Source organism: Culex quinquefasciatus, chromosome 1 (genome assembly GCF_015732765.1).
Source record: "Culex quinquefasciatus strain JHB chromosome 1, VPISU_Cqui_1.0_pri_paternal, whole genome shotgun sequence".
In the NCBI taxonomy this organism is placed as follows: domain Eukaryota; kingdom Metazoa; phylum Arthropoda; class Insecta; order Diptera; family Culicidae; genus Culex; species Culex quinquefasciatus.
Genome location: NC_051861.1, coordinates 121,434,482 through 121,455,069, shown reverse-complemented (window position 1 = coordinate 121,455,069; position 20,588 = coordinate 121,434,482). Strand labels below are relative to the sequence as shown.

General features: G+C 48.2%; 2 protein-coding genes across 2 annotated transcripts in view; both read left to right on the top strand.

Annotated features, from left to right (window-relative positions):
• Nucleotides 1-19,263, top strand: part of LOC6051582 — a 44,289-nt gene extending 25,026 nt beyond the window's left edge. The window contains 7 exon segments of the mRNA XM_038266526.1: nucleotides 11,433-11,627; nucleotides 13,615-16,230; nucleotides 16,232-16,261; nucleotides 16,263-17,444; nucleotides 17,525-17,786; nucleotides 18,839-18,950; nucleotides 18,953-19,263. Of these exon segments, the coding sequence (XP_038122454.1) occupies nucleotides 11,433-11,627; nucleotides 13,615-16,230; nucleotides 16,232-16,261; nucleotides 16,263-17,444; nucleotides 17,525-17,786; nucleotides 18,839-18,950; nucleotides 18,953-19,140 (4,585 nt within the window). The 3' untranslated portion in view covers nucleotides 19,141-19,263.
• A 162-nt stretch (nucleotides 19,264-19,425) lies between these two features.
• LOC119765127 (zinc finger protein 358-like) lies at nucleotides 19,426-20,061 on the top strand. The gene is made up of 2 exons (XM_038248319.1): nucleotides 19,426-19,495; nucleotides 19,573-20,061. The coding sequence occupies exon 2, from the start codon at nucleotides 19,630-19,632 to the stop codon at nucleotides 19,954-19,956; it is 327 nt and encodes a 108-aa protein (XP_038104247.1). The 5' UTR covers nucleotides 19,426-19,495; nucleotides 19,573-19,629; the 3' UTR covers nucleotides 19,957-20,061.
• Nucleotides 20,062-20,588: the final 527 nt, after the last annotated feature.

Sequence of the window (20,588 nt, the reverse complement as noted above, 5' to 3'; positions counted from 1 at the left end):
GAAGGCGCCCCATGCATGGCCGCCTACGTCTTGATTAATTTATCTAAAACAATAACATAATCGAGTCTGTGCGCGCGAGAATCGCAGTTGGCCTATGAACGAAGTCGACGAGGGGCGCCACAGTTGTGGGCGGCTGAACAAAAACAATTGGCGGCGGCTTTCCCCACCTTTTTTTGCTCTTTCAATCCGTCAGAAAGGCGTAAAGATCGCTTCTAATCACGCTCGGCGACCAAGTCGTCGTGAACCGAAGTCGCGCATTGTTTTGCCTGTTTAGCTCGGAAGAGGGCGCTTGCACCGATTTTTGACAGAAGGGCGGTGGCGGCTAGTGGTGATTTAATGGCGGCTCGGTGACGACAACGACGTGTGATGATGATCACTGAGAGCCCCCCAGCCCAGAGCAGATTAAGAGCTGCTCGCTCTAACGTGTTATAACAATAGCAATTATCAGTTTATGACAAAAGAGTTTGAAGAGGGCGGCGAGGGCGCGGACGAGGGCGGCTAAACGATGCGCGTTAAAAATAAGCGCATTGTCACCTGTGCGCGGCGTAGCCGCGATAATGGTGATGCGACATCAGCTCACAAATTTTGATCTCGCAGTTGGCCCTGAACAGTGCGAGCGCAAAAACATCAACCTGTCAGACCGAAAAAAAAGATGGCGGCCCGTACGTGACGCAGACCTTTTTGGGCAGCGAGCATTAATCAGACTCAAATTCCATTCATCATCATTAGCCGTCATCATCCCTCTTCCCCGTTCTCTCCGTATCTCACTCTGTTATATACTTTGGAACAACCCAAAACCTGCGGGTCGGTTCGTTCCAAGAATTCCAGGTGCCCGCCATCTTGGCGGTTCGTTGCGAAATCCTGGTGCGCGCAACATCCCCATCCGAGTAGGCGAGAGCGAGGTTTTATCTCATTATACAGACCAATCTAGACCCTGAAGAGGAACGAGAAGCGAGGAGGAGGGACGAAACGACTCTTCTGGGAATAATGGGTTTTCTCTACCCGCGCCCCACCCTCTAACCGCCCGCCATTTAGTCGCCGGCCAGGTTCGGATCGCGTGCAGAGCAGGTTTGCACGCGTTTTTCGCTGTGTGCGGCGGATACCCGGGTTCGCTGGGCGTAGAGAAGAACCCCGGGGGGACGATGATTCTGCGGTGAGAAGAAAGTTGTGTTTTTTCTTTCGAGTTGGGCTGTCGGACTGAGAGAGCTGGATATTCTTTTTTAGAATATCGATTTTAAAGGGCGGCGGCGATGATTCACGCCGTTTCGCTATCAATTGTGAGATAAATGTTTGATTTGTGTGTTCAGTTTTGTTTGATTTGAGGTTGAGTTTGGCTGGGATTTTCAACTGACAGCATAGGGATGGTTAGATTTTGGAAGCTTTGAAAGAAATGATGATGATAACATTTTTTTTTTAATTTTTAAGAAATAAAACAATCGACAATCAAACAAGTATTTGAAAATATCTTAACTGACAGCATTTTCAAAACTTTATGTCATCCCAACTTTTTTCTACCAGTTCAATGATTGTTATGAACGAACGAAGCTGGATTTCTTTAAAGAATATCGATTTTAAAGGGCGTCGGCTATGATTCATGCTGTTTTGCTATCATTTGTGAGATAAATGTTTGATTTGCTGTTCAGTTGTGTAACGATTTTCAACTAACAGCATGAAGCTGCTGTTTTAAAAGAAGCTTGTAGCGCATTTAAACAACTGACAGCATATACTTCTCAATTCATATTCAGATTGATTCTTGTTTCAAGTAGTATTGATTTAATTGTTCAAACTGTTTTTAAATACTAAAACTGACAGCATTCTTCAAAAATTTATATATTTATCTTAATTGTTTTTAGCAGAACTGTAAAAAATCTAAAAGGTGATTGATTTATTGATTAATTGCATTGCTCTTCAATAGCTTTTAAAAACTGCCATCATATAATTTTCGAATTATTCAACACTATTAAAAAAAATTAAAAGCATTTTCAGAGTATTTATTCACCCTCTCTCTGTTGGAAGGAAAAATTTCTTATAATCATGCTTACGATTTTTTGGTAGCAAAACCAGTCTGCATTCTTAAATTTATATCAATTCTGTGAATTTATTGTAAATCATGAGGATGATATCACAATAAAATGCATTTTCAAATAAATTTAGCGCTATGTTAATACATTTACTTTTGACTGAAATTAGCAAAAAAGCACTGCGCCAAAACAATTAATTGATGCCTAAACTGACAGCATTTTCATAGAAATTTATGTTTTCTTTCTCTTTGACGGAAATTTATGTAAACATTTTCAGAGTGTCATTCAAGTGAATTCTTGGTAGCAACTCACACAGCTTACTTTGAATTTTCTCAACCCTATAAAAAAAAATTAACGTATGGTTGATATTTTAATATTAAAATTGAAAGCAATTTGATTTAAATTTGGAGTTATTAAGTTTTTTTCACTTGCAAACTTAAAAATCCATAGCAGCTGACAGCATAGATAGAAGAAATTGATTTATTTTATCTATTTTTGACGGAAATTAGGCCATTGCACTAGTTTTTCACTTTTTATGAGCCAAGCTAAAACAAATTGTAGGGTGGTTGTATGAAAACCTAGAGACCGCTCAAAGTATGCACTAATTTAGACTTAACTCAAAGTATGCACAAATTTTTGACCTACAAAAAATTCAATACGATTTCGGTCAAGTGATCTTTTTGAAGAATAAAAATGCTGTCAGTTTATAGACAAACTAGCTTTATTTCTAGCTTATTTCAATTTTCAAGAAAATTTGAGAATTCGAGCAGTTTTACCAGATTTTCGAGCACGATCCCAGCCAAGAGGAAGTCGACCCCTTCGGGGGCGGACACGGTGGAATGGCGAAATCCCAAAAACAAGTGGTAAAACCGTTAGGCGTCACTAATTAGCATTTGCATAGGGACTCCGTCGTCGTCGTCTCCGACCCCAGGTAAATCGCTTCCTGTCTCTTCCCATAAAAAAGCAATTTCATGGGAAAATATTGATTCTTGCAAAGCAGTCAGCTCACTGCCGGCAGGTAATAAAGCCATAAACCAGCGCCAACAAGGTTCCGCAGAATCCCAGAACTGGGACCCCGACTGGCGTGGGATTTTGTGTGTCTCCCGACAATTAGGACCGAGTTCCGTCCGCCCCGGATAATTCCGGCGACGGCGCGGTTGTCGCCCTGGCCTTCGAGAACTTCACCCGAAATTGATTGACGGGAAGCTCTAATCCTCTTCTGCGCAACGACGCTGTGGCGAATTTTCCGACGAAGCGTAATGTCCCACGTGGGCTATTCTGAGGAAAATCAATACCCAAGTTCGTCAGAAGATGACCGCTCTGCCGTCACTTCTCGCTAATCGTTTAATTTAATTAGGCGGAGTTCGCTCTCTCTCAGTACGGCGTAAAGGGGCCATTGGGACGCTTCTCGGCAGAACACAAAGAGGGGCGTTTCCACCGGGGCTTCCCCCCACTCCAGAGCTTTTTCAACCGAAAAATTGGAACAAGATACGGAGGGTCCCCAACCCTCGCCGGTCTCCGTCGTTTGTGCAAGATATATTGACATATCATGATATCACGACTGTCGAACCCCTCGCAAATGCCCCTCTCGCTTCGAAGCGCCCCCTCTCTCGTATGTGTGGCATCGCGTTCCAATAATAGGATTTTGCACCTCGGCTGCAGAGAAGAACACGCGAAAGCAGATTTTTCCCTGGGTTGAAAAAAAAAGGCAAACTCTATCTGTTATCTACCGAACCTTTTTTTTTTCGCTGTTGGTCTGTTTTGAGAGCTGTCGTACCCCTCGTCGTCTCCGACAAAAATCAAACTTCAACCCCCTCGAACTAATTTTTTTTTTTCGTGTGTTATCATGCATTCTGCATGTGGGCGCCCTCTATATTCTCATTTTCAGGTTATTTCCGAATGATTATTAGTTTTTTTTGTTCCATTCCATTTTCATCCGCTTTGGACGGCCTCGGCCGACCCAACTCAGCGTCCCCTCCGAGATATCTGTTTCCTCCTGTCGTATTTTCCCCACTTTTTCCCGAACAAAAAAACATTTGTACAGCTTCGCCGTATGTGTCGCTAGTGCGCGAGGACGCGCGAGGCCGCCGCTGATGCAATGACGAGGGGTCCTTCGCCAGAGCATGTGGGTTTCTGTTTCTGCTTTTTTTATATGAGCCGCGCAGTTTTTACGGTTGAATGATTATATAAGAGTTTCACCTGTGCTGCTGCTGCTGCTGCTGTCCTCTCGCTCTAGAAATTCGTCGCTGAACGTGAGCTGAACCGAAAGCAGAGCAGAGCTCTAGGCTGTTTTTTTGTTTGTTTGTTGGAGAAGAATTTCAGACGCCGAGGGTACGCCAAGAGGAGCGCAGGGGGTAGAAGTGTGTGATGACAACCTGACCGGTTACTATACGGGGTTGTGCTGCTTGCTGGTGGAAGCCATGATTCAGGGAAAAGTTCGCTTTGCGTGGGAGCTTGAGGGGAGGAGGAATGATTTTCAGGAAAAAAAGTGGATTTCGAGCGAACCGAGCGGGTTGATTTGAACGCGGGGAAAAATAGTGCTGGCAGATGTTTTGATAGCGCTGTCCCACGCAAAGGTGCGGGTGATCTGGATGGAGAGTGAGAATGCTGTCAGTTTGAATCATTGGGTGCGCCAGTAAATTTAAACGATTCTGAAAATGCTGTCAGTTGTGATTATTTGGACATTGTCTAGCTTTTATGAGAATGCTGTCAGATCTGAGAAGATCTAAACATGTTGTTTATGTCGACTATTCACTATCAGTTTAAATCAGCATCAGCTTGTAATAATAATTGACTGCTGGTGGAGTTGATGAGTTGACAAACAGATTTTCAGAGCTATTATCAAAATGCTGACACTTTTTGCGATATCCTAAATATACCTTAAATGACATTTGCTTTCAGTTAGCTTGAAATAATTTTTTCGATTATCTCGATAGAAGAGTGAAAATGCTGTCAGTTTGCAGCAAATACTTTCACAGTTTTTCAGACATTATTTTTAGAAAACAAAACAACTCAAATAATTTAAAATCAGCACTGGTGGATTTTGTATGAAAACCTAGACAGCACTAATCATTCTAAATGAGAAATGAATCTTAATGTAGAAAAATAGCGCTGAATTTGTGCTAAATTTTGACCCACGAAAAATTCTGAATGATTTCGGTCGAGTTTCAGTTATTTGTTTTTTAGAGTTAAAAAGCTGTCAGTTAATAAACACATGATTTTTTCAGTTTTGTAACAGAAAAAGTATTAGAATAGTTCCAAATTCAATTTAAAATGATATCAATAATTAAATCAAGAAATCCTCTTATGTTTAAAAACATTTTTAAATGGTTAAAATGAATTGAAAACATAAGTGCATGGCTGTAGAAATGAAAGAATAAAAAATTGGTGGAATAACAAGCGATTTCATAAAATGCTGCCAGTTTGAGTTCAATTGAAAAATGGCCTAACTTTTATTAGAATTTTGTCAGATTTGAGAAGATAGCAAAATGTTGTTTATATCGACTATTCACCGTCAATTTGTTAAAAAAAATATTTTAAATTTCAAGCTCAATCTTTTAAAATATTGATGCAGAATTTATCCCAAAATGCTTGATTAGACTGACAGCATTTTCACTCTTCTATCAAGATAATCAAATGAAATTAGTTCCATGCTTCATGTTAGTTAACGGACAGTAAAGGGCATTCATGTGATATTTTAGAGACTTGCTCAAACTGACAGCATTTAAAAAAATAAAAATATGCTTGTCATCCAACTATCGAAATAAAACATTCAATCTCCTCAAATCTGACAGCATTCTAATAAAAGCAAAATCATGTTTATTTGAACATAAACTGACAGCATTTTCGGAAACGTTCATCATTCAACCAAAATTTAACGACCATTTCTCTCCTCTTGTGCAATTTTCAACCTTCCAAGCAATAAATTACGCCAAAATAACAAAGAAAAGAGGGGGAGAACCTCCCTTCTGCTGGAGCAAGATGAAAATTTCAGGTCGTAAAAGCGCTGAACACAGCCTACTGCAGTAGGTGACTTGGACGACGACGACATGACACATGTGTGTAAGCTTGAAATCTGGCCCTGCTGCGCGCACACGACAGAGAGACGCAAGGTTGCTGCGAGGTGAGTAAATACGACGACGACGACGACGAGAAAAACATGTTTCAGAAAGTGGAGGAGGAGGACGGTTGAGGTTAGGAGACGGACGCGAGCTGGGTGCTCTGGCTGCCGTCGAGCATACACCGAGTGTTCGGAGAGACAGCAACACGCAAGAAGAGTCTGGCTTATATTGGAAAAACGTGACAGTCAGCGGGAAAGGGAAGTGGGAAGGAGAAGTGTAGGAGGAACACAAGCCAAGAGGATTAGGGAGCGAGATTCTAGCAGCGAGAGGGCTTCTTTCTGTTCCGAGTTATGACTGTGGACGAGATTGTTGTGCTGTGGATGTGTGTGGAAAGAGCAGCAACCAATGAGAAGAGGACGAAGCAGGCTGTGGGTTGGCGTGTGTGCGAGGGAGAGGGCGCGCTCGCGCGCTCGAAACAAAATGGAGATTTGCTCTGGCAAGGGGACTCGAGATAAATGGATTTCTTGGTTGGGCTTATGTAAGGAGGGATTTTGGGTGCCGGGATAAGGGAGTGTCGACTATTTACCACTCAGACATCGTTGTATCTCGAAGAATTGATAAAATAAGACAAGACGCAAACTGACAGCATTTGTAAAAATCACCAAAACTTCGCGAACTGACGTTTGCTCAACCTAAAATCATTCCAAGGACTTGAACCCCAATAAAACGACAACCCTACGCATCAACCCCAACTGACAGCATTCCCCCCGCGCAAAGCAAAAACAATGGCGGAAGGATTTCGGGGAGGGCGCCCAATTCGCACCACACCGAAGAACGGTTGATGGTTATCTACCGGCGAACATCTAGTCATTCGTTAGACAAAAAGCGCGCGAGGAGGGGAAGGCACAGGTCCACCGTCATCGGGCCTATGTAAATTTCGGCCGCTCAACGCAAAGCGTCAGGCGGTAATCAGCGAAATTGAAATGGGCCCCCAGAAGTAGCGCGTTCTTTTTTTTTGTTCGATGAAGGTAACGACCAAAAGAGACGCGCGGATCACCTAGCTGGAGCAGGTGGCTTTTCTTAGGGGCGAGCTCCGGCGACCTCGCGCGATCTCCGGCTACACCAGCCGAACTCGGTGACGTTTTAAAGTTCTTTGATTTGTTTCTTTTCTTCAAGAATATCAAAATAAAGCTACCTCGTGCGAACTCCGGCGACCTCATGCGATCTCCGGCTACATCAGCTGAGCTCGGCATTTTTTTTTGTAAAACTTTTGAACAATTCTAATTTTTTTACGTAACTTCACCACTTTTCCCGACAAGAAAACCCCCAAAAAAAACTAGATTGAATGCGGTAGCAATGCCCTCCGCAGCAGTGATGGTGGCGACGACGACGACGACGCAAAAGCTGCCTCGGAGAAGCACCGCACCACCGTTTCGGGGGCTAGATCTGGAAGAGGCGATTAGAAGACGAGGCGGGTTGGAGGCGGACAAACGGCGGGCGAGGGCGGGTAGCCTTCAGATAATGGAAAATGATAATATTGATCAAATTTTGGGGCCGCGGGTACTTTCTTTGACGTCCTGTCCTGGACGGGGAGCAATCCCGTGAAGGGGAAAATCCTCGAAAATGGAGCAAATTTGCGTTTTTGGTTGGGCGAAGGGAATAAGGCCGATGGGTTTCCTGTCTGATAAGTTTGTGATCACGGTCTTTGGCGTCGAGCTGTCAAATGTTGTTTTGATTCCAGAAAAATCAGAGCTTACTCAAATTTGCAGTCTGACGCGGGATTTTTCACGAGTTTTTGCGTCGAACTGTCAAAAGGTTGTTTTGATTATACGTAAACAGAAGCCTACTCAATTTTGAGTTCTAAAATTAGTCAAAACTTCGCAGAATCAATGATGGCTTCCCAAATCAGTCTGAGTTTCGAAGGAACCACCCTCGGCCGCACGCTGACGTAGAATTCTCCGCGCAAGACTTCTTTTTTTTAGAAAATAAATCACCTCCATTTCTTTCCGCCTGTCACGTGCAGTCGCCATAGCCCCCCCCCCCCCATTGCCTTTTTTGTGTGGTCCTCAAGCCGCCCACGCGCCTTTTTCCTTTGAATTTTATCCTAGTGGAAGCCCCAGCAGTGTACCACACGGGACCAACCAACATTCCGAGAACCTTCCACCTCCACCGCACACAGCTGCTGCTGTGAGCCGCTTCTCCGTCGTCCTTCGGTTCCCGGGAAAACCCCCTCCCACTAACTCACACTCACACACAGGAAAGAGGAGAGTGAATCACAAAAATCAATAACCGTCCGAGAAAGCGAGACGATTCCCGGTGTGGGGCTTCCCGTGCAAGTTTTGCCCCATCAGGGTGAAAACTCTTCTCGAGTTTCGCTCCCCTCGGTCCGACTCGGTACCTTGGGCCTCCTCACCTGTCAGGCAGCTGGCGGTACCAGCTCCGGAACGAGAGGGTGAGTTTGTGCAGAAAGTGCGCACGATGGAAAATTTCATACCAAACATCCCCTCTTGTAGGCACTGCTCGGAGTTTGCCATGAGAAAAGGGCAAGTGGTGTACCCGTCAGCCAACTGCGACACAGGACGGCAAAGAGACGAGGGAGAGAAAAGTTTTCCGCTTAAAATTTATGTGAATGCAGACACAAAAGTTGGACGAATTTTTCATCTTGTCCCCGGTAGGGTGGACCCCGAGGAAACGCCCTCTTTGATTCGTAGAACCTGTTTTTTCGCAATGGCCGCCAATGCTGTCAGTTTTGACGTGTTGAGATTTGGAGTGACGACCCTCTCGGTAGCTGTCATTTTTTAGAGAAATTTCAACGAGCACTTACATCTCTTTTGAGGGGGTGCCAAAACTGACAGCATTTTTTCTGCGAGAAAACAAAGAAAATGCGACCACCCTTCAATTGGCGATTCCAAGAAGTTTTTCCTCGACTGTTTTTGTTCCGAGAAAATATTTATAATTCTGCGGAAGGTCGAACTTAGCGAGGAAGAGAGGAGCAGAGCGGGGGTTCTTTATTGTTATGGTAACGGGTGGAAAGTTTCGGGGTGGCCAGGTGTCCTGGCGGCGAGCGATTTAGTGGCGGACGGAAGTGCTGCGACGACTGCTGGGGGATGAAATTCTGTTTAGAGGGGGGTAAGATTGAGCCGGAACGATAGCCGTTTTCTTTTATGACCGTGCACGGGGAGAATTGGGCAAACGAATGGGTTGAGATATGTTTATTTAGAGGGATGGCAGTGAGCCTTTGAAAAGAAGTCATTTTCTTTCTAGGAATATTGAAAAAGAATTTTAAATAATCCAACCCCAAGCTGTTATTGATGAAATAAAACTGACAGCATAGAGAAATCATTGGATTTTGAATCTAAATGAAACTTCAGCAAGAATTTGAACATTTTGTCACTTTTTACTTTAGAATTTTGTAAAAATATGAACTGACCACCTTTTTTAATTTTGATTTTAGGGATAAAAATTTACAAATTTCTGCAAAATCGCGAGCAAATTAATTTTTTTTATCCTTTCTTATTGTTTAATAATGAGCACAAATCTCATAAATCACATATCAGTACGAATTCGAGTCAACTCATTGGAACGGCTGGCAGATGTCTAATTACGAAATTTAGTATTCGAAATTTGCCGAAAAAGAGGTTAAAATGACACTTTGACACTCGTTTTCAAACTTAGAAAGTGTTGTCTTCGCGATAAAATTATTGATTTGTTGTCATTATGCAGCTGACAGTACTCAAAACATTAGTATCATGACAAAGCGATTAAAGTTATCAAATAAACTTATGGAAACGACTGACAGCTGTCAAATTACAAAATTAAGTATTCGATTTTTTTCGAAAAAATGGTTAAAATGTAAACGTCAGTTTGACAACCGTTTCCAAACTGAGAAAGTGTTATTTTCGCGATTAAATCATAAATTAATTCTAACTTTGGAACTGACAGCATCTGCTTCGAAATTGATTTCAGCCAACAGGTCGACAAATTCCACACTGGGATCGATTTTTGACATCTCGCAAATCCCAGTGCGAAATTTCTCGAGCTCGCGGCTCCAACGCGAACCGGTTCATTTTTCATGAAGAAAGCGTTTTGACAGCTATTTCAAGCAAAACAATGTTAATGGGGCAACGCGAGGTTTTGTAAAATTTCGCTCAGGTTAGTGAATACATTAAGAATGAGTAGAATGCACTGTTTATTTACAAACTCACAATTTGACGAAATTTTTTTAAGTTTTAAACTGACAGCATTTTTATAGAAGTTTTGATTTTAGGGATAAAAAATTGATTTTTTTCTAAAATTTGCTGTCGTTTTTCTAGTCGCACAAATCAAAACAAAGAAATGCTTGTTATTGATCGGAAAATTAAAGCCTTTCCCACCCCGTCTGGTGAAACCGACGCGTACCACCGAAACGGTGTAAACAAAACGCGCAAAAGCCCCTTCCCATGGTCACCTGCGGCCTTCAGGTGCCCCCGTCAAAACTCCCCGTTTTTCGACTAATTATCACGTGATTCAGCGGAGGGAGACCCTCACGTAGAATCTCGTCGAACTTCCGGATATTAAAATCCGAGACCTGCTCTTCTCGACGAACCCGAAGGAGGGTGGAGAACAAAAAAATCCCAACTTTTATGTGGTGACCCGTGCGGCCACCATGGCAACGGATCAATAGCTGCTCCTCCACGGCATCCTTGGACGCAAGATTTCGGGAAACAACGGCTTGCGACATCCTCGAATCCGCTGCGCGAGAGTGCGAAAGAGAGAACTCGAGCAGATTGGTATGCGTGCGACCTGCCCTACGACCTCCAACTCCCTTCGAGTTCGCAATTACTTGTACTCATTCTGCCTGGCCTGGCCTGGTCGTCGTCCTCCTCGGCAACGGACAATTTTACGATCCATCAACGCGTTGCTTCCTGGACGAGGTGCCCGGCCAGGTTGGGGACGCCGTTTTCTCTTTCCGCTGTCTTCTTCCTGTCGCGAGCGCTCGGAATTGGGGGCACCTGGCGTCGAGGTCAGGCAGGAAAGGTGCCCTGCGTTGTCATCGTCTCTTTCTCTCCATTTCCCGCCGATACAGGGAACGTTCGTTAGACCCTCGTCGCAGTAGGCGGATGACGGCAGGTGTATCTCTCTACCCGCGCTCTCCTTTCGCTTCTCCTTCGCTCTTTGTCTCCTGTTTTGGTTGTGTTGGTGCCTCTCTCTCGTTGAGTTTCCGACTCCAGAAGGCTGCTGCTGGACGAGCTCTGGAGAGATGAGGTCAGTCGCAATCTCGCCGGTGGGATCAAACGTGTTTCTCGCGTCGTGCCTCGGATATCTACCCCAACAGTACAGTGCAGTGTGTTCTTGTAGTGACTTGTCCCAGTGTTCTTTGTACGGAGTCCCTCTCACTCACTCTTTAATGGGCGTTATCTCGTCCGATGTCGAGAAGATCTAGTAGGCGCACCCGTGAAGCGAAATCAGCAATAATGGTAGTGAAGAAGAAAGGAACCATGGGCACCATGGCAACGGCAGACAAACAAACCCGCGGTGGATCCAGCTCGGCGAAGCCTACTACTAGGTGAGCGGACGGGGAGCATTGAAGATATCATCTCTCCATCTACCCCAAAGTGGGGAGGGATCCGTGCCGTACACTTTTCCGATTAGTTTAATTTTCTTTCGGAATCGACTTGCGAGTGATGAGGTAGGGAAGATGGCCCAGCGAAATTTGATTGCGTGACTGCTATTAATTTTCATGCCACTTCAATCATTGTTTCGTCTTCTTCGATGCGCGATACGGTGACGTGTAGACGGAGCAACCTCAACCTTCGAGTTCTGTCTAAAATCACTCCACCAATTTAAAAATATTTTCGAAGTGACCAAACCCTCGGCTCGCAGCAAGCTCCGCAAACTGACAGCATATCAAAATTGATAGCTCGCGCGATGAAGATACGCGCGAAAAATCCACCACCCATCTTCGGCCATTGTCTTCAACCTTGAACTTGACTCAAGACAAAGGGCCTGCGCGCGAAGCGCAGATTTTCCCACCACCCCAAACTGACAGCATCGCGGCGGCGACCTGACGTGACTCGTCATCATCTTGCGCGACTTCAATTTCGCTAATGGTTCAGCGCGTTCAATTAGGGGTGGAAGCAAAACTGACAGCATTTTCGTTTTTTCGTTACGCAACGTCGTCAGCCAGCTTCCGGTGGGGGTTCGAATTAATATTCAAAACCATTCTGTGGCGATTAAAATTAACACCTTTCCGTGCAGTGAAAGAATAATAAATTATTCTCGTGTCGCTCTCTCTCGCAGAGAGATGGGATGAAGCGATCTTGACTCTTTACTGCTTTTTTTCTCGGGAAGAGAGATGCCATAAAAAAGACGTCGTCTTAAATCATGATTGCGCGCGGCGGTACTGTCAAATTGTTTTACAACCTTGCGCCCGGATGTGTGGTCGTCGTCGTGGTTTGGTTTTGTAAATACACCACAAGCGTGATAAAATTATGCATCTTGTTGAGAAATTATGCAACTCACAGCATCCGATTCGAAATCGATTTCGGTTGCCTGCTTGAAATTTTCTCGACTGGGAATTGTTTTTGACAGATTTATAGCATTTGACAAAAGGGAGTTAGAGGCTGTTTCGCGATTTATAAATATTTATTTTAGAAATTTGCCAAAGCTAAAAAAATTCTAACCAATCCCGGGTCGGACCTTTCAAATTCAACAAAGAGAATTGAATGTCATCAAGTTATACGAAAATGCGATCAATTTTAAGTTTCTCACATCAAACTTCCATGTCTTTTGAAATTATGCAACTGACAGCATCCGATTCGAAATCGATTTTAATCATCAGCTTGACATTTTCCCGACTGGGAATCGCTTTTTTGACAGCTCGCGAAACCCAGTGCGAAATTTGTCGCGCGCTCAGCGCGAACCGGTCCAACCATCAATCAAAACGTCAAAACATCTCGCGCGAACCTCTTTTATTCTCTCGCATCGGACTCTGGACCTGACCGCGCGCGTTATCATTCATCAAGGAATGCTATCGCAATCGATTTCGGGACACACACAGAAATTGACGTCCGTCCGATGGTGATGAAATGAAGAGAAAAAAAAACGCGCTCGCGCTCGATGATTCAGGGCCTGGTGAAGAGTTGAACTCGCGATGTTTACCCAGTGCGGTTATCTCCGCGCAAACTGAGTGCAAACATGGGTTTGGTGGCGAGCAGACATCGGACGGGGGACTTTACGACCTCTTCCTTCCCGTCGAAACGCCTTTGATCTCGCTGGCTTTCGTCAGATTCCCGGATCTGGAGCGCGCTGTCAGGTGTTGACGCAGATGTCGCAAGAACACAAAGATGTAATCACCGTCTGTTACCTTCTTATCAGCTTGGGAGGGGGATTTTTATTTTAAGCCTTGCCACACATCAGGAACACACTGATAAATGATTGATCACAGACATCACGGACGATGATAATGCGAGGGGCCTCTTGAGATTGATGTTGCCTTTTGATTGATAAGTAGAGCACGTTGTGAAACCCGGATTTTCCTCTCTCGTCCGCAGATCCCAACCCGCCATGGACCGCCACTCCGACTCGTCCCAGGAACCGATGGACATCAGCTCGTCGATCAATCGCAGCGGCACCAGTACCGACGCGAACAACTCCACCCTCAACAGCTTGCTGCTGCTGAACAAATCCCGCCAGACGGCGGCCGAGTCGTCCGACAATGTCGACTCGGACTCGGAAGAGCAGCAGGCCGGAGGTCGTCACCTGCGGCACCAGCGGGCGCAGAACCTCCACGCTCTGATGGACAACATGCTGCGCCGCAAGTTCCACAGCATGAACAACAACAATTACAGCGGCACGGAAAAGCGATCACCGCCGACGCTACTCCAGCAGCACCTGTCGGCGGGTAGCGAAACCAACAACAACAACCAGACGTCAGAAGCGAACTCGGAATATGTCTGTCCAATCTGCAGCACCGTGTCCGCGACCAAGCACGACTTTACCGAGCACATCCGGTCGCACAACAACAGCGGCAAGGCGGCAGCGGAAGCCGGCACCACCGAGTTTGTGTGCAAGATCTGCTCGAAGGTGCTGTCGTCGGCTTCGTCGCTGGATCGGCACGTGCTGGTGCACACCGGGGAGCGCCCGTTCAACTGTAAGTACTGCCAGCTGACGTTCACGACGAACGGGAACATGCACCGGCACATGCGAACCCACAAGCAGTCCGAGCGGGAGAGTTACGAGAGTGACGCGTCGACGGACAGTGGAGGTGGGAGCAGCTCGGGGATGTCGAACAATAACAACAACGGGAGTTATGGGAATAACTACGATGGGGAGGGGAAGCGGAAGAACAGTGACGAGAACGTGCACTACAAGCGGAAGATCCGGACGATCAACAACAATCACTTGTTGGATGGGAGTGTGACGGAGGGTGTGCAGAAGTTCTGCTGTCCGGTTTGCATCCGGAACGACTTTTCGAGCATGGTTAGTTTGGAGAACCACATGGATCGGGAGCATCCGCAGATTCCGGCCAAGTGCCGGCACTGCGATGTGGTGTTCAAGAGTTACAAGGCGTTGAATGCGCATCGGTGCGGAAACAACAACTACCAGAACATAACGCCGGGGTTTAAGGACCTGACGTTTGTGGACTTTTCCAGTGAAAAGTTCCCGCTGATTGCGAAGAGCGTGTGCGAGCAGAGCATCCGGACGCCGGTGACGAGTCAGAAGTTCGAGTGCTCCAAGTGCTACCGGGCGTTCCCGTGCTCGAAAACGCTCGACATGCACACCAAGGACTGCGGAGTGTCCGAGTACGGAAGCAGCCCGACCGAGAAGCGCAAGTGGAAGACCAGTGAAGCTTCGTCGGAGGACGACCTCAAGCGGGACGACTTCTTCGCCAACCTGGACCTCCAGAACAAGTCCATGTCGACGAACATGAGCTCGAACGTGTCGGAAGCGCCAACCACGCCCTCCTCGCTGGACAAGTCGTTCTCCTCGCCGATCATCAAACAGGAACCGAACTACTACCACCACAGCGGTTCTACCTATCCACAACAGCAAGACACCAAAGATCTCGCGGACATCCAGTCGATCATCAACGTTACCTCGTCCGGTGGCTTCTTCCGGCAGCAGCTGGACAAGGACCCGTACCCCAAACAGGAGGAGGAGGAAGCGCAGGACGCGTTCACGTCCGAGTTCCGCAAGATGAAGCTCCGGGGCGAGTTCCCGTGCCGCCTTTGTACCGCTGTATTCCCGAACCTGCGTGCCCTCAAGGGTCACAACCGCATTCACGTGTCCGCCTCCGGACCCGGTCCGTACCGCTGTAACATGTGCCCGTACCTCATCAACGACAAGGCTACCCTGATCCGGCACATGCGATCCCACAACGGCGATCGGCCGTACGAGTGCGCCCTCTGCAACTACGCCTTCACCACGAAGGCTAACTGCGAGCGGCACCTGCGGAACCGTCACGGACGGACCACTCGTGATGAGGTCAAACGCGCCATCATCTACCACCCCTCGGAGGACTCGTCCTGCGAGGATCCTCTCAAAAAGCTGCAAATGTTCAACACTCCCCCAACCGACTTTGATCGCGATCTGGATGATCACCCCTCGGACCGAAGCACTCCCGTTTCGCACCTCAAGGAGATGCTCATGCCCGTTCCGATGAGTCTGGTGACCAAGATTGACAATACGCCGGTTCCCCCCACCACCCCAGCCAAGATCCAGGTCAAGAGTCTGGAGAAGCTCAACCAGTTGACACCTCCGCAGGAGCAGGACTACGACAAGGAGCCGGAAACTCCGGAAACCCCCATCGCCAAACCTATGGATCTCAGCATGGACGCGCTGGACCTGAGCAAGAAGGCGGAACCTCCGATGATCACCCGTCGACTGGAGCACGACGCCGATTCGGACCATCCCCGATCGGAAGACGACGATCACGACGCGGAAGACGAGGACGAGGACGAAGCGCAGCTTCGCCAACCAGCCAAGATCCCGAAGCTGGATCTGTCCCTGCTCGAGAAGAACCAGCAGCAGCTGCTGATGCAGCAAAAGTTCTTCAGCGAAGCCCTGTCCAAGATGGACCCCGCGCACTACTTCCAGCTGAGCCAGCTGTACAGCCGCTTCCAGCTGCCAACGTTCCCGCTGCATCCGCTGTTCCTGCAGAACCCGCTGCTGCGCCCCCGGCGCACTCGGTGACTTGAAAACTTCTTCCCAAAGAGTTCCCCATGTTGCCACAAATGTCCGGCGGCAGCCTCATCGGCAACCCGTTCCACTCGCCCTCGGAATCGCCCAAGAGCGTCGTTCCGGAACCGCAGTCCTCCGCACCCGCTCCTCCCTCCGCCAGTCCGGTTCCTCCGCCGAAACACACCTACCATGCTCAACCCGCGCCACAGAGTTTGCCAAAGGTGCCGCAGGCACCGCCGTCGCAGCACCACCATCTCCACCACCAGATGCCTCAGGTTCCGCAACAAATCCCGCAACCCCCTCCGCCACCACCCTCGCAAATGCCCCCCATCCCACTGGGAAACGGCCCCGTCAAGATGGTCATCAAGAACGGCGTCCTGATGCCGAAGCAGAAGCAGCGTCGCTACCGCACCGAACGCCCCTTCGCCTGTGAGCACTGCTCGGCCCGCTTCACGCTCCGCTCGAACATGGAGCGCCACATCAAGCAGCAGCATCCGCAGTTTTGGTCGCAGCGTCAGCGCGGCGGTCACCACATGATGCGGGGAGGGCGAAGCAGCGCAGCGGCTTCAGCTTCCGCAGTTCCTCCGCACCACCAAATGGCAGCCGCCTTCGGCGGCATCTCAGAACAGGTCAAGTACGCCATCTTGGCGCAGCAATCGAGCAAGGGAGGTCAGGTTGGCGGGGGCGGCAGCAGCATGCTGCAGAACATCATTGCTCAAGGACAGAACCCGTTCGGGCTGCATCCGGCGCAGATGATGGCGGCGCAGCCGCGTGCTGACAACCACCATCACGTCAACAACGGGCACGGAGCGGACGACGAGGAGGAGGAGGACGAGCGCGAGCTCGTCATCGATGAGGAGTTCCACGCGGAAGATTTGACCAAGGGCAACGAGAGCGAGGACGAGGAGGAGCCGGAGGAAGAGGTTGTGGAGCCGAAGCGGGAGAGTCCCGTCTTCCAGCACCACATCCTGAAGCAGAAGCTGGAGGAGACGAAGGAGCAGCGACAGCAGGCGGCCAAGGCCGTTGCCGACGGGATTCTCGAACAGGCCATGCGTCAGCGGAAGGAGCAGGAAGCTGCTGCAGCAGCTGCTGCCGCAGCTCCAACCCCCGCCAAAGCCGACAACAAGGAGGAAGCGGACCTGGTGCCGGTGGCCAAGCTCGTCGACAACGCCACCAACGTCGCGTTCGAGAACTACTTCAGGTAAGCGACCCGCACATTCCACCCCGTAGTTAGTGTCCAGAATCGTTGGAATATTATTAATCGGTAGGTTTTTTCTACAGCAGACCTGAGGTTCCGCTGTCGCAGGACCAGAGCGACGAGGAGGGTCTGGTCGCGTCGGGGTCCGCCTCGGAGAGCAACAACTCCGGCACGGACGACCCGCACCCGCTGTCGGCGCGCGAGCAGAACAAGAAAAAGTCCGCGTACAGCCTGGCGCCGAACCGGGTCAGCTGCCCGTACTGCCAGCGGATGTTCCCGTGGTCCAGCTCGCTGCGGCGCCACATCCTGACCCACACCGGCCAGAAGCCGTTCAAGTGCTCGCAGGTAAGACCTCACACATTTGATTATTTACATTTGAACCTACCTTGTTTTGCTCTGGAAGTTGTTCGGATCCGTCGGGAAAGTGCGTCTTTTGCAGATTTTTCAATTATTGCTTATTGCGAGATAAAATCACGTTTCTCCTTCGCTGTGAGTGACAGGAGATTATTGCCGCCTTATTACCGCAGTGTAAAAATCAGCAAGTTGAACTGAAATTCTGCGTTGATTTGGCTGTCAACTTGGTTTGTTTTGAATATTTTCCAAAAGTCAGCTCAAAACTCAAGGCAACCTTTGACAACAGCCAAAAATGTGTTCTGCGGTCGTCTTGCGGCTGTCATGCGACCATTATCTTGCGGTCGTATCACCGCGCGTGAACTCTAATTATTGACGCCCGCAGTAATATCTTTTGCAAGCAGAACATAACCAAACTTTTCGGCACCCTCAGCAAACGTCAAATCAAAACAAATTGCTGCCGGATCTTTTTCCGGATCTCTTCCGGAAAGGATCCGGCAGCAATGTGGTATGGTTTGAAGTTTGCAGAGGGTACCAAAAAAGGTAAACAAATCACTTTGTGCATCAGCCAATAGGCCTTAACCTTGGATGTAAACAAACAACTCATCACACTCACTTTAATATGTAATGCAAAAATTCACATCTCTTAATTTTTTTATCGCACATAAACACGTGTCACTTTTGCGAAATCTTGCTGCAAACTGAGCAGAACTGTCAAATTGTCACTTTTCCAACCGGTTCAATCCCACAATGAAAAATGTCGGGCTTGCAGCAAAATTCGTTTTTTTTTTGTCGGCAAGAGATCTTCTTTTCATTCAAACAAAAACACGAATGACTTTAAAAAGCAGAACTGTCCAACTGTCACTTTCCAAATCGGTTCATCCCGCAATGAAAATGTCGGGCCGCAACAATTTTTTTTTTCTGACGGAAAGAAAACACAGAGCAAACTGAACCGGTTGGGAAAAGTGACAGTTTGTCAAACTTCAATCCACACTGAAAAATGTCGAGCTAACAGCAAAATTCTATTTTCTTTCCCCTCTCAACAGTGCACACTGCTCTTCACCACCAAATCCAACTGTGACCGGCACCTGCTGCGCAAGCACGGCGACGTCGAAACGGCCATGTCCATCCCGGTGCCGATTGACGATCTGCTCGATCCAAGCCGGAACCGGTTCCGGTAGCTGTCGCCGAAGCCGCCATTGCCAACAAATCCAAAGCCACACCGCCGTCGTCGCGTCCGGTCAGTCCCAAGCCTGCTCAAAAGATGACGAAGAAGAAGAGGACGAGGAGGAGGAGGACGAGGATGAAGACGATCAGGAAGAGGAGGTTGAGGAGCCGCCGACCGTGAAAGCGCTGCAAGCGCCGGAGGGAGAGGAACCTGAACCCATTCCATCGCCGGAGCCAAAAATCAAGCTGGAGGAGCCGGAGGTTGCGACCGCCGACGAGAACAGCTGCTCGATCCCGCCGATTGCGTCGGATCTTCCCTTCAAGTGCCACCTGTGCGAGAGTTCGTTCGCTGACCGGGTTAGCTGTCTGGACCACATCAAGGGGGCGCACGTGGCGGAGTTTGCCCTGCTCATGAACAAGGTCACGCTGGAGGCGGAGAGCGAAGCGCCGTCCGGCTCGCCGGACGACGACGAAAGTGGCGAGGGCGGCACTCGGGGCAAGTTCCCCGACTATGCCAATCGGAAGGTAGGTCGCAGGTCAGTTGGCCGAACTTGGTTGGTGGATCTGGAAGGAACTAACCTCATTTTTTTTGCTTTTCTTTCACTCTATTTAGGTAATTTGCGCCTTCTGTCTGCGTCGCTTCTGGTCGACGGAGGATCTGAGGCGGCACATGCGCACCCACTCGGGCGAGCGGCCCTTCCAGTGCGAGGTGTGCCGGCGCCGGTTCACGCTCAAGCACAGCATGTTGCGCCACCAGCGCAAGCACAAGTGTTCGACGGGTGGCGCGCAGCGGCGAACCGGTTCCGAGGACGGCAGCGACGACGAGTCGGAAGCGCCGCCGGTTGCCGTGACGCGATCATCGAAAATGTCCCGGCTGGGGCCCAACTCGGCGGACCTGATTGGGAACCTGCTCGGCATCAGCGACCAGGGCATCCTGAACCGGGTGCTGCTCGGGTCGGCCTCCGAAGCGGCCAAACTGCTCGGCGTGGAGAAGTGAGCTGGGAAGGTGGGTGGAAGGAAGCAGCGAATCTAGTCAAAAACCCCGTAAGTTTTATCCTCACGAGCAACGATTTTAGCCAGATTTCCAAGTTTGAAAAAAGCGCGAAGATTTCCGCTCGCAACCGGTTCAACCGGTTCGGTGTCTGCCTGACGGCGGGTTGAAATTCCGATTGACGAGCCCGATCTCCTCGAATAGTAAGCGTTACGCCAAATTTCATCCCAAGTCGGATCTTCTCTTTTTTCGAAGTGTCAAATTTGACACTCATCGAAGTAATTTTAGAGGTTAAGTCAAACAAATCTTAGATTTTAACGAAACGAGAATCAAAATGCTAGCCGGTAAGAGTTGTAACGAGTTTTAGGGTAAGAGATTTAATTTCCCCGCCGTTTTATCCTCCCCTCTTAATCTTTCCCGTTCGTTTTGACAAACAAACGCAGAATTTAGTAAACAAAAACATTGTAATATATTAGCAAAGCATGGCCTTTTAAAACAAACAAGACAAACCGCAAAGTGGCTTAACTCGAGTAGCTTGAAGAGATCGCTTCTTTCCGGGGGCAATCCCGGAAGCGAGCAGGTAATAATCAAAAAAAAAATCGTGTAGTTTAGAGGTTAGGTGCACTTTTCGTGTGATT

What these genes read in the sequence shown, in the direction of transcription:
- LOC119765127 (XM_038248319.1), top strand. Translation starts at nt 19,630, where the DNA reads ATGCGCACCCACTCGGGCGAGCGGCCCTTCCAGTGCGAGGTGTGCCGG.